This window comes from Falco biarmicus, chromosome 3 (genome assembly GCF_023638135.1).
Source record: "Falco biarmicus isolate bFalBia1 chromosome 3, bFalBia1.pri, whole genome shotgun sequence".
NCBI lineage: Eukaryota > Metazoa > Chordata > Aves > Falconiformes > Falconidae > Falco > Falco biarmicus.
The window spans coordinates 77697150-77710033 of NC_079290.1; the positions used below are offsets into that span (position 1 = coordinate 77697150).

General features: G+C 39.3%; 1 protein-coding gene across 4 annotated transcripts in view; it reads right to left on the reverse strand.

Moving 5' to 3' along the window:
• FHOD3 (formin homology 2 domain containing 3) overlaps window positions 1–12884 on the reverse strand; it is a 417034-nt gene that overhangs the window by 125007 nt on the left and 279143 nt on the right. For all 4 annotated transcript variants that reach the window (XM_056332746.1, XM_056332744.1, XM_056332745.1 and 1 more), the window contains exons 7-8: window positions 11945–12056; window positions 4497–4591 (exon numbers count right to left, since the gene is read on the reverse strand). In XM_056332746.1, the coding sequence (XP_056188721.1) occupies window positions 4497–4591; window positions 11945–12056 (207 nt within the window). The remainder of the gene's footprint in view (window positions 1–4496; window positions 4592–11944; window positions 12057–12884) is intronic.

Sequence of the window (12884 nt, forward strand, 5' to 3'; positions counted from 1 at the left end):
ACTAACCTGAGCGTATTCATGGATAGTAAGATGTGATGTCTTCTGTGCAAAGGGGTGGACAAAAAGTCAGATCTTCTGCACAGATTTTCTGATCACTTCTTCAAATATCAGGAAATGGTCTTTATGTTGGTATGTAGATCACTGACCTTCAAGTATAGCTTTTTGAAAATTGGAGGTAAGGCAGACTGTAGGCAGGCAAAACAGTAGCATAAGGTAGCATTTATTGGCAACCCTGCTTTTCTCACCAGGATTTAGTTGGTTAATATAATTTAAAATCATGCAGCAGTGGAAATCCGATTTTCACTGCATGCTTCTGGCCAGAATTGAGCAATTCAACTCCCAGATATGGAAATCAATATTTTCCCCTTGCACAGTTTGTCATTAAGCCCACAGATCCATTTTCAGAGCCTAATGCATATCAAATTCAATTTCTACCATTATAAAATGGGATGTAAAAGGGCACCACTGGTGTCACAACAAGGTCAGTTCAGTCTAGCACAGGAGAAAGATTTCTGTAGTAACTAAACACAAGGGACATGAAGTGCTTGCATGACTGATTAATTCTGGCTTGCGGTATTACAATACAGGGGTGGGCCCCCATTTTCCTGGTGACTTTATCAAGGAAACAAAAGCTGCAAACAACAGAGTACAGGCCGTAAATTGAGCAGGTCCTTCCAAGTTCCTTGCTTCTTCCTGAGTACCTGGTTAAGGTCAAAAAGATACTCCAATATCAAAATATACATACAAATTCCAAATAGTTCCTCCTGCTTTGAAGACGGAATGAACCTTACAAAATGAAAATGTCTCTAAATAATTAAAATTTAGCCACTTGAAGAAGCATGTTTAAACCATACTCTTGTTTGCTTGATGGATTTTGTTACGGTCTTGCTTGCTTAGACCAAAACTGGGATTTCAAACCTGAGACTCTTCCAAACTGAGGTGTACAAAGGAAGCATGACTATGAATACCAAGACTCATTCCTATGCCTCTATGCAGTTTTGCGTTGAGGAAACATCCCTGAATTCAGATTTTTATCTGTTTATTGTGTGATTTGTCCAAGTTGCTTTTCCAAGCCCTTGCAGGAAAACCTGCGTAGCTTTGAGTTCTTCCTTGTCAAGTGGCTGTTTTTGGGATAGTGAACTAAATTAAAACCAAAACCCCAGCTAAGAGTTTTGCCCATGATATATCTCCTTACATTTTTACCAAAGCCTAAATAATACATTTCACCTACCACTAACAGTGGTGTAACAGTCCCAACAGAAAGAAAGGCGAGAAAACTAATGAAGCTGTATCAGGGTTACAGAAAAAAAAGGGGGGGGGGGAAAGGAAAAAAAAAAAAGGAAAATAAAAAGGGGTGGTGGTGGTGTTTAGGGGAGTGTAACAGCCAAATGTTTTCCTAGATGATAAAACTTATCAGACAACATACTCAACTGCTAATAGTACAATATTCTTATCACTACATATCCTCAGTTATGTTTCTGAACAAAAGCTGACATAAATTAGGGCTAGGGTATGCCTGGCTTCCAACTGAACGGCTCTTTATTTGCAGTACTAGAAACGCATAGCCCTGGATGATACTAGCTAGTAAAAATAATTAATAAGTGTAGTGCCTTTTGTCATTTACAAAGTGATCACAAGATAAAGCAGTGGTGCAGAGAGGATAGAGACAACAGAAAGCCCATTTGGTGTGCATAATACAAGAGTACAGCTCGGGGTTACTAAACATCCAGCAGACTGGGCTTTACTAGAGGGCTCATGCACTAGATCGATAGACATCAGCTAAATCTTACATGCTTTGGTAAAAAGAGCTATATGGTAAATAAATATGCCTAAGGGCATTAACCAAATTTTCTGTTGCTTTGGGATAGGAAGAAGCCTCTCTTGTGCACTTGTTTCTCAGGAAACATAACTTCTAAATCATCTGGTGCCACCAACATCAGACATGGGACAAGAGATGATGATTGCTCCAGTGTGGCAGTTGTGATGTTCTTAAAGCAGGTCACTGAAAATTGATGTGCCAGCTGCTGTAGTAACACCACACTGGCCTGAAACAGCATTTTTTCAACTACAGCTGATGGACTGTTGGTGGGTGGTACTCTTAAAATCCCACTAGTGACCACTGGCCTGGAAGTTGGTGCTTAAATTCTGGTCTTATACTGGACCTGCCAATGTTCAGTGATTAATCCAACTACATTTAAACATATTAATCTTTAGGTACCTTGCAATTATTTTATCTATACTTCTTTAAAACGTATTGTATGATATAAGAGAAAAAAACTATCAAATACAGGTAAAAAGAAAATCAACAGTAATCTTACAACTACAAAGCTTCTAGCATAATCTTAATAATGAAGAGATTTTATAGCAGAAAGTGAATTGAACGCAACACCAACTTTTCTTTCTGCATTTGTTAAGCAGTTTGTTCTGTTGTTTTTTTTAATAGAAAATAGACACAAGGGCTTTAATCTATCCAGACTTTAGTAATAAAAATGAAGGAAGCAGAGATTACAATAAGATCTAACAGATCACAGGAGCTAACAAAAGGATGATAAGCAAAGGTTATACTGGAACTACACATAACCAGAAGAGTATCTGCGTTGGGATCAGTCTCATGTAAGAGATTCATTAATGTCTAAATCTCCCCAAATTAAGAGGGTTAAATTTTAGCATAAGTAAATTGGTTAAGCATCAACAAAAGATAGGAAGAGGATAAAAAGATTAGAGCAATACTTATGTCTGGCCAGGTGTTTTCTGCTCTTGAGCAGGAAAGAAAACAGTCCATAAACATGTACATGGAGAAAGGAAAAGGAGTAGAAGTATGCTTCCTCAAGGCAAATCCCTCATAAGGACTCTGACTACACTGAACACTGACATTTCCTTGCTTAGAGAAGCTGAAACCATCTAAGCCTTCTTTGTATTCTCTGCCGGGGGGAAAAATTACAACTGTGACATGCTGCTTGCTGTTTTCTCTATAATCATGAAAAAAATCCCATTAAAAACATCATAAGGCCGTCCATAAGCCAGATCATAATTATAAGTGTGGCATTGTGGGATTCCTGTCTTCCTTGATCTTCATAACTGCCTTGCTCCTTTGACTGCGAGATGCTTTTTCTTTTTGTGTGCTTTTAAAAAACTGCCTCCTCCCCAAAATAGCTTTAAATGTAGTGAAAAGCTCAGATGAAAGGAATCAACTATAGGATAATAAAAGTCAACAGAGAACAAAATTTTGGAAGAAGTCAAACACCAAGTAGCTTACAACTGTGTGGATAATGAAGAGAATTATCTCAGAAAGAGGAACCGGTATGCAAAACAACAAGGTGTAAAACAAAATGTTAAAAACTAGTCACCTGGGCTTTAACAGCACCTACAGACAGAAGCATATAAAGCTGGTGATGCCTTTCAGAAAGAGTACGTCAGTGAGATAAGGTGGTCTTTTGAATTCAAGAGGGTCCTTACTACCATGTAAGCAGTAGAAAGGGTGACTAAGTACAGTAACGTCAGTGACATTGCCAGGAGGGGTTTTTCCCTCTCGGGCATCTTTGCTGGACAATATCTGCTATTAAGAAATCATTTTATTGAAAAAACTACCAAAGCAAACCACAGCCCCAGCCATGTAGCCATGAGCACAATAAGCTGGCAGCTTGATTTATGATCTCTACTAATAAACTCAGGATCTTTAAATGAATATAATGAACAATAATAGTAGTCTGTAATACTCTTGCCTATGCAGTTTAAGCATAAAACACACAGCTATTTTGATTTGCTAGTAGTAGGGTTGAGCTTCTGTGCTCTTAAAAAATATCCATTTTTAATTTTAGTCACCCTAGGACTTGTTTAGGACCAGATGTTAATTTTTGAAGAACTTACACTTAAGAATTTCTAACTTCTACGGGCCTTTCACTTTCTACCTCCTCATAGCACAAGTACTTGGGAAAACATTTGATTTTACTGCAAAACTATACTTATAATACATGACACCAGAAAATGTAAAGAAAGAAGAAAAAATGTAACCTCTTTTTTTTTTTTTTTAAAGCAGAAACACTTTTATGAGCACTCAGACCTGTTAAATTCATCATATTTGGTTTGCAGTAAAAAACCTCATTAAATTATCTAAACTAGAAAATTGTGCACAATGCAAGCCTTTGTGAGCATGTGATCTTTTTGCCAGCACTTGCTTTCTTTCTCCCCTTCGATAATATACTGAGTTAGTTCATTGAATTTTGTTTTGCACTGCATTGTCCATGTCGGGAGAAGAGCCATGTCATAACACATCCATACAGCAACTAGAAAACCAGTAATTCCACTCCCAGCTGCTGCCTCTGAGTGACGGCAGCACAAGTAACAAGTGTGCTGATTGATCCTGCAACTTGTGCAGCTTTTCCTGCAACTTTTCTGGGACACGTCTCCTTTGTCATATATTCCCAACAGGGAAGATCATTATGCAATTGAAAATACTAACATTATCTCCATCAGTTATGCTAGCAAAGTAAACAAACCTTGTTAACCAAGGTCATTGCATAAACCAGTAGTTCAGTATCAACGCCATCCTTCTCCTCTAGGATCTCCATGATGTTGGACCACGGCTTGGCTCCTAGAGGAAAAGCAGAAATCATTGGTGACAGTGATCAAACCCAAAAGCTATAGCATCAACATTTATCCAAAAAGCAGCACAAGTTGGAATATATGGCCAGGTGGAAGATCAAGCTGGAAAAATGCAGCTTCCTCTACAGTCTTTCCTGCTTCACAGAAAGTAAAGTCAATGCAGACAGTGAAAGCTACAGTACATCTTAATGCAGGGGTCTAAAATATGCCAGATGGACTTTCCCCAAAGGTACCAATTTCTCTCCCTTGGTGATGAAGGAAGCTCTGTTAGCCCAGTGTGATTGACACCAACATCTAAAAATCAGGGGGGAGGAATTTTAGCCCACCTACCACAGATTCATACAGGCCTAGAAAAATCTTCAATAAAATCCTATACGCTACACTTTCAGTGCACCTGTTGTTCACGTTCCTAGTGCTATTACTGAGTTATGCTGCATTAAGGTAAGTCCTGCTAACAAAACAGTGTGGCAGAGGAACACTGTTTTCTAAAATTACAGGCTGTGTGTCTTGGATAAAGGAAATGACCAATGAGGGGAAAAGATTTGTGCTGTGATTCCTATTAAAATTATTTTAATAAGAATCCCCTCTACAGAACTTTAGATATGTTTCTCTCGTTTGTCCACTAAGTAAGGTCAAAATTTGTGCTTCTAGTTATGATGTATTTGCTTGATTTGCATATTGATTTGCAGTTGCATTGTTCTTCAATGCCCAAAACCAAGTGGCTTAGTGAGTTACCATGCCAAAAATGTCAGACAGGCAATGTCAGTCAGACTCAAGATAAGCTCCTGTGTGGAAGGTACCTTGTAAAACCATTTTACTTAATTTGACTAAAAGGCAGATAGTTGCATTTACTAAAGAAAACCCCCATGTAACTATTTTATCTAGGAAACCAAACTCAATAGTGAAAGGCTATAATTCAGTGTTTTGTTTGGAGTAAAGTTAAAGGTGAGAAGGACAAAGCAAAAAGCTAACCCTAACTTAGAGATACTCAATTCAACTACACAAGTATTACTCCAAGAGCCGCTGAATTTCATGAAGGAAAACATGCAGAGCATTCCACCAGCCCACATCCCCTAGACACTGTAGGGATGATGATAGTTTGAGTATAATGAGGCAGTAAAATGCAAATATTTCATCATAGCCACCTGTTGCTGACTGATCAGAGACTCTGCATTTCTGTCACAGTGATAACAGCCCTTGTTTATGCCTGCTGATATTATATATATATCCTGCTACACCGAATTAAAATCTCTGCTAAGCAAGGATGTCCATTTTCAAGGCAATGGCAGTCCACGGTGTGGAAAAGCCTGTCTATTAATGAATGCACAGAAAACAGCAGTGTTTCTCCTGGTTTCTCTCCCCCTCTTTTTGAGACAGTCTCTGATCTTTACTACTGAATAATAAATCAGAGCCTCCTTATACGAAGCAAAATCAAAGGGGTGGGGCAAGGTGGGTAGGTGTTCAGCCTTAGCTCTCCAGGTGTATTTATGTGCATTATTAATTAAATACTAATTCAAATACATGGCTGTAATGAAAAGGCATTAGACCCTCCTTACTATATTCTCTGCATCACCAGACATTTTGTGCAGTACATGTTCAAAAGACATGTGGAACAAATTCGCTCGGCTCACAAATGATATATGATCAGCAGGAATGATATCCTTAGTACAAAAATGTCTTGCTGTGGTTTCCAGTGAAAAATACAAATGGAAGAAAATAAGAAAGAGAAAGAAAATGGGGAAACTATGCAAGTCTGACTTATAACAATGGCATTTGGAAAAAAGTGAGTTAACAACAACACAGAAAATTAATTCTTTAATCCATTTCATTATTCAGTGAGAGTCATTCATTATTTTGCAGGCAGGTTTTATTCTTACTGGAAGAATCCTGTTCTGTTTTTTAAAGACAGCATCCTGGTGTTTAATTTTTTTCCTGAATGTCTCAATTACTTCAACATTATCATAAAAGAATATTTCATGATCACTATTCTGTTTTCTTGAAAGGATGATGTATGATTTTTTTCTACCCCTGCTGCTTCTTTATTTCAGAATATAATTTTTTAAAATTGTTAATCAGACACCCTTACTAGTAAGGCAGCCCTGTAATAGCTCATCCATCTTTCAAAAGCTTTAAATAAGGTGCTGCTACTAAACGTAAGCAATTTCCAAAATCTAGCCTTAAATTTGAGATTCTCCATCTATTCCCTGACTAATATCAGGAGGAGGCACTACTGTCAATGACTGATAGAGCTACTCCAATTTGAACCAGATTAAACCTTTCTTTTCAAATGCTATTTTCCTCATGATCTCAAGATGAACAGCCAAGGGTTAAATGTGGAAATAGCCATAAGGGCACCTTCCCACCTGGGGACAAGGCAATTCTGGTGTGGAAGTCGCACCGTTGACTTAGTGCATTACTATATTCCTTGCTAATATATAATGAGAGCCTACAGTGTCCAACCTATGATCCGAACAGCATGGGATATAGGCAGATCTAGAGCAGGTGTGTGCTTTCATCCACTCTCATGCCTTGAGCTTGGATTTCCAAATATATTGTTCCTGGATTGTCACCGCTTAAGGATGAGACCACAGGCTGGAGTCTACATAAAAAAATAATTTTCAAGGCAATATCTTTGTAATGATAACATGATAGAAACCAATTCAAGTTCTCCTTTCAAGCTGCATAGAAAAAATTTTGTGAAAGATACCTGGTAAAATCATATACTAAAAAAATGTTGACTTTTCTAAACTCATTGGCTGCTGTAGTAAAACAATGACACTCATACAAAAGCTATGAAAAAGATAATGTGTATTTTCCCTTTTCCTTTAAAAGACTATTTGTATTGTGGAGAATATTAAAAGCTCTCCATTTAAAGATGGAGAGGAACCTTTGAGGAGACTATTATGCAAAAGTAAAATCTACAGCTTTCATTTTCTGTGTAATGGTCAGAATATAACAAATCCTGAAAAACTTAAACTCAAATCTAGGTTTGGCAATGCATATGTATTTCTAGTAAAAATAAAATAAATGCATTTAATATTTGTATATTACCTAGTCTATTTTTAGAAAGAGTAAGTGTAATCATTTACACTTGCCAATTCTCAAAAAGGTTTACTTTGTGAGAATTCTTTGTCTCCTCCACCTGATTGCAATGCAGAAGAATGATGATGTAAAGGGATGATGATGTAGTATCCCAGTGATTCGTCTGGGAGCAGACTAGGATGTTCCCATAAGGCTGTGACTTCCATGCAGGACTTGTGGCAAAATTGATGGGAGTGATGAAACATGTTCACTGAAGTAAAAGAGCAGACGTTGAGTTTTGTGTGTGTTCTCCTGCCTTCTAATGGGTAAAATAAGAACTGCTCAGCTGCCTTTCACAAGCTTCTCACTCGTCACAGCTCATTATCATGGCTACTCTGACAGGAAGGCTGGAGCCTCAACCGTGATGCTACTTACAACACTCCAAGTAGTCACACATAGTGCATAAAGAGGTGGAGAACTGTGGGGTTGCAACAATTGAGCCTATAGTAAATCAGGGCCATCTATTTATTCAATAACGTTGCCCAATGTTTTAAGTCTCAGCCTTTTCTCAGCTCCCCCTTAAAATATTTTTACATATTTAATTTAATGCTGTCATTAATGTCTTACACGAAATCTTGATGTCACAACTACGCAGGACATGCACAGTATATATGAAGCATGAAAACCTTTGCTTCAGGCCAGAACCATACATGAGGACTGCCACCAATTTAAACAGTTAGGAGTACAAGCTGTTGAGGCCTTTCCAAAAGTATTACTGCCTTTCCATCCTATGGCAGAGTGCACGTCTATAGTAGCCATCGGATGGAAAGACAGTAATACTTTTGGAAAGGTCTCAACAGCTTGTACTCCTGACTATTTAAATATCAGTGAACATACAGCCTTCCATTATACCTACAGTATGGCCGCTGACTTAGTGGGTATCTAGCTATGTGTAAAATGGCACAGAAAGCAGAGAAATCATAATGCGGGGCCATTTACAAACAACATAACAAGTCAGATAGTAGAAACAATTCACTAATAGTATGTGACAACGTCCAGTCAGTCACAGGGCTTTAATCTCTGTCCTAAAAAATGCTTGCTCATGATAAAGCAGCCCCAGCCAGCAGAGTGCAATGCCAGCATCCCTTTCCAGAGCCTGCACAGTCCTGGTATGCTTAAACAAAAAGAGATCAAATTTTCTGGGGCTCTGAAACAAGAAAAGGCAGGGGGAAGGGGGAGCTACGTGGAAGTATAAGTAGGAGCAACTTCCTATATGATGAGGGTCATGCAGTTATTCATTTATAGTCTGCTTATATCTGAGAGTAAAGCCAGCATTTTGTGGATTTCTGCGCTTCAGTTTGCATATGCATGCATTTTCACATAGGAACCACAGATTGGATTGCTTTGAATCCAGGCTGAGTTAATATGGGGTTCTATATGTTAATCATGTGTGGTATGCATATTGAGAAAGTCTGTCATGTCTCATCACCTTGTATGTACATGAAACATTTGACTTTTTTTTCAAAGCAGTGCTAAACTTAATTATATACTGCAAGATTAATGACAACATTTCAAGAAAAGGCACATTGATTTTTCTCCCTTTGTATTATTTCTGTACTGTTAATTCAGTCATTAAAGGCAGGTACCCCTCAGTTATAACCCACTAATTTCAGTAGATAAATTAAAACATAGCACATCCACAGCTAAAAGTAAAGGGCTTTAATAAAGCTTTTGACACTGTTGTCCATACCATTCTCCTGGAGAAACTGACTGCTTGTGGCTTGGATGGGGGTACTCTACACTGGGTAAAAAAAACGGCTGGATGGCTGGGCCCAAGGAATGGTAGGTAGTAAATGGAGCAACGTCCAGTTTGCAGCCAGTTAGAAGTGGTGTTCCCCAGGGCTCAGTGTTGGGGCCAGTCCTGTTTAATATCTTTATCAACAATCTGGAAAAGGGGATTGAGTACATCCTCTGTAAGTTTGCAGATGACACTAAGTTCAGGGGGAGAGTTGATCTGCTGGAGGGCAGGAAGGCTCTGCAGAGGGATCTGGACAGGTTGAACCCATTAGGTTCAACAAGGCTCAGTGCTGGGTCCTGCACCTGGGGCACAACCACCCCACGCAGCGCTACAGGCCTGGGGAAGAGCGGCTGCAAAGCTGCCTGGTGGGAAAGGACCTGGGGGTGCTGGCTGATGGCTGGCTGAACATGGGCCAGCAGTGTGCCCAGGGGGCCAAGGCAGCCAACAGCACCCTGGCTTGTATCACAACAGTGTGGCCAGCAGGACAACTTCAAGAGGGATGTAGAGGTGCTGGATTGTGTCTAGAGAAAGGCAACAAGGCTGGTGAAGAGTTTGGAGCACAAGTCTTATGAGGAGCAGCTGAGGGAACTGGGGTGGTTTAGTCTGCAGAAAGAGAGGCAGCGGGGGGATCTTATTGCTCTCTACAAGTACCTGAAAGGAGGTTGTAGTAAGGTGGGTGTCAGTCTCTTCTCCCAGATAGCAAGTGACAGGAGAAGAGGAAACAGCCTTAGGTTACTCCAGAGGAAGTTTAGACTGATTATTAGGAAATAATTCTTCACTGAAAGGGTGGTGAAGCATGGGAACAGGCTGCCCAGGGAGGCAGTGGAATCACCATCCCTGGAGGTGTTTGAAAAACGATGCGGTGCTTACGGACATGGTTTAGTGGTGGACTTCGTAGTCCTGGGTTAATGGTTGGACCTGATGATCTCAAAGGTCTTTTCCAATCTAAACAATTCTATGATTGTATGACTTTGATGACCTAAAAAAGGACCTAAATATAAAACAAGGGGGAAAAATCTCTTTTGTACCTAAGTGCAACTCATTAATATTAAAACAAGAAAGAAAGAAAGGAAAACTGGATATTTGGGGCTAAGTTATTTGCAAAGAGTTTATGAGACTATCCACCAACCCACAGGTATTAGAATTCCCATAAACCCTCTCCTCATGCTCCTAACACATATCCATCTAAGTAAATACATCACATTTTTCACATTGTTACTTAAGTTTTCTTATTTCTTTGAGGCATGTAAACGTTTGCTTAAGGCTGTTCTACAGATAGAGACAGGAATATAGAGCACATGGTATTGTGTTTAAGGTCCTCCTTTCTTCCTCTTTTTTCTTTAAGGAGGTTTACTAGCATGTGAACAGATGACAATTTGAACATGTTGAGAATACCAGTGAGTTCAGAGAGCTGAGGAAAGGCTAAGAATGGCTGTAAAAATAATTCATAGGGCTCAGAATTACAGTAATATTGTAATTACACTTCTGCTTATGGCATTGTAAGGTTTATTGGTTTTAATTCAAAACAGACAGCCAACCCGAAGAGTCCAGCATTTGAAGTGTTATACTGCGTCTGAATTGCCCCTGCCTGCTCCCCTGCCATAAGAGAAATTTTGGGGTTTTTTTGTTTTTTCCACACACTCATTCTGCTAGCTCAAAGCAAAATCTGGCTACTTTCTCCTATTTCTGGCACCACCTTTCTCCCCATCTCCCAATGATTTTTGTTTCACTTTAAGTATATCAAGTCACTCAGACAAGTTCAGCATGGAGGCAGTTACTCCACAGAGGGGATCTTGCTTTCAACCTCCATGTGTTTGAGACCACAACAATGGCCCTCCCAACCTCAAAAAGTCTCCTTGAGGCAAAGGAATGTTTTGCATCAAAAGACAATGCCCTGGGAGCTTAGCAATGGCTTTGTGGGAAGAACAAGAAATAACCATTTTTGTTCTATTTATTTGTAAAAAATACAGTATACATATTCAAGTATTTTTCATGAGCCTGAAGGGCAACAGATTTTTTAGTATAATATCTGCTCAAGGGCTTTATTTTAACGTAACAACAGATGGTTTTGCTTTTACTATAAAGCCTGTACTATTCCTGACCTCGTATTTTTCTTCAAAGGGATTACACTGATTAGATATCATTTTCTCTTCTAAATCAGAGTGCTGCTTCTCAGAAGGAAGTGGAAAGACAGCCTGGTCCAAAGGAGCCTCCAAAGTTGGAAGATGCAAAGAGGCTTACTTTGTGCATGGGTGCAGGGAAGGAAAAATGACTGTGTTGCCCGGGAAGACAGTTGAAGTTCCTCAGCTTTTCACTCATCGCTTTCCCACTAAAATGCTTTCCTCAAAACAATCTTAAATTGCATGAATACATAAAATATGCTTTTGCTCAAGAAATGAAGGGTATGGCACACAAAGCAGGCCTCATGACAGCAAATCTAGAACCACTGAAAATCAGTGATGGAAATGCCACCCTGATCTCAGTGGTGCTGGGATTTTGCACCCCTCAGATAAGGCTACTCACCTCTCTTTTCATCAACGGTAGATACTGCCTGGATCAAAAGTGGTGCGTTGGTTTCTGTGTACTCCACAAACACCAGCAGCAGCTTCAATGCTGTCTTTACCACCAGGCGGAACTGAAAGAAAACAGTGCGACTTGTCATTCAGCAAACCACAGCATTTACAGATGTGCTAAATGACACTGGGCAAGATGCAAGCATAGCGATCCAGATCTGGTAATAATACATGAATGGAAGAGCTTAAGCTGTGCCAGGACCAAAAAAATGAAAGGTAGTCAGCTGGTTGAAAATTCTGTTCACCAGACAGTGCTCTCCTAGGGAAGTCTCAATAGTCAATTAAACCAACTGAAAGCTTAGTGCTGCCACATGTAATAAAAGGTTGAACATGCCACCTATGCATGCACCTATAAATATCCCCAACATTGCTGTACAAAGCCTGATGTACACAGAACCTACTGAGCTAGGAATGCATATATTCCTCTACTTCTCAACACATTTATTTCCCCCTTTCACTATGAGCTTCTAATGCTGTCAAATTGCCGTATGATGGAATGACTTTCTCCTTATGCTTTCTTTTTTTTATAATGTTACTATTTAATTCTTAAATTATTAAATAGATCAATCTTCACTATTTAACACAACTTGGGAGAAAGTGTGTTTAATTGCCATCTGCCCCACCCTGTCAGGAAATGTGTGATTTACAGGAACTGAGTATTCTGCCTGCACATTTTCAAACTCAGTTTTTTGCACATCTCCAGGAGTGTTTGTTCAGCAAAGACTCAACATGGGTAATACAGACCTACTGGAAATCAATAACCTGTCTATCAGTTTCATCACAGATCTCCCATTTCCAGAGAGGATCATTTGACTATTAGATAATTTTCACAGCACTGAGTAAAAATTTTTAGGGACGTGCTTGGCATGATCATGTATGTAAAAAAACTT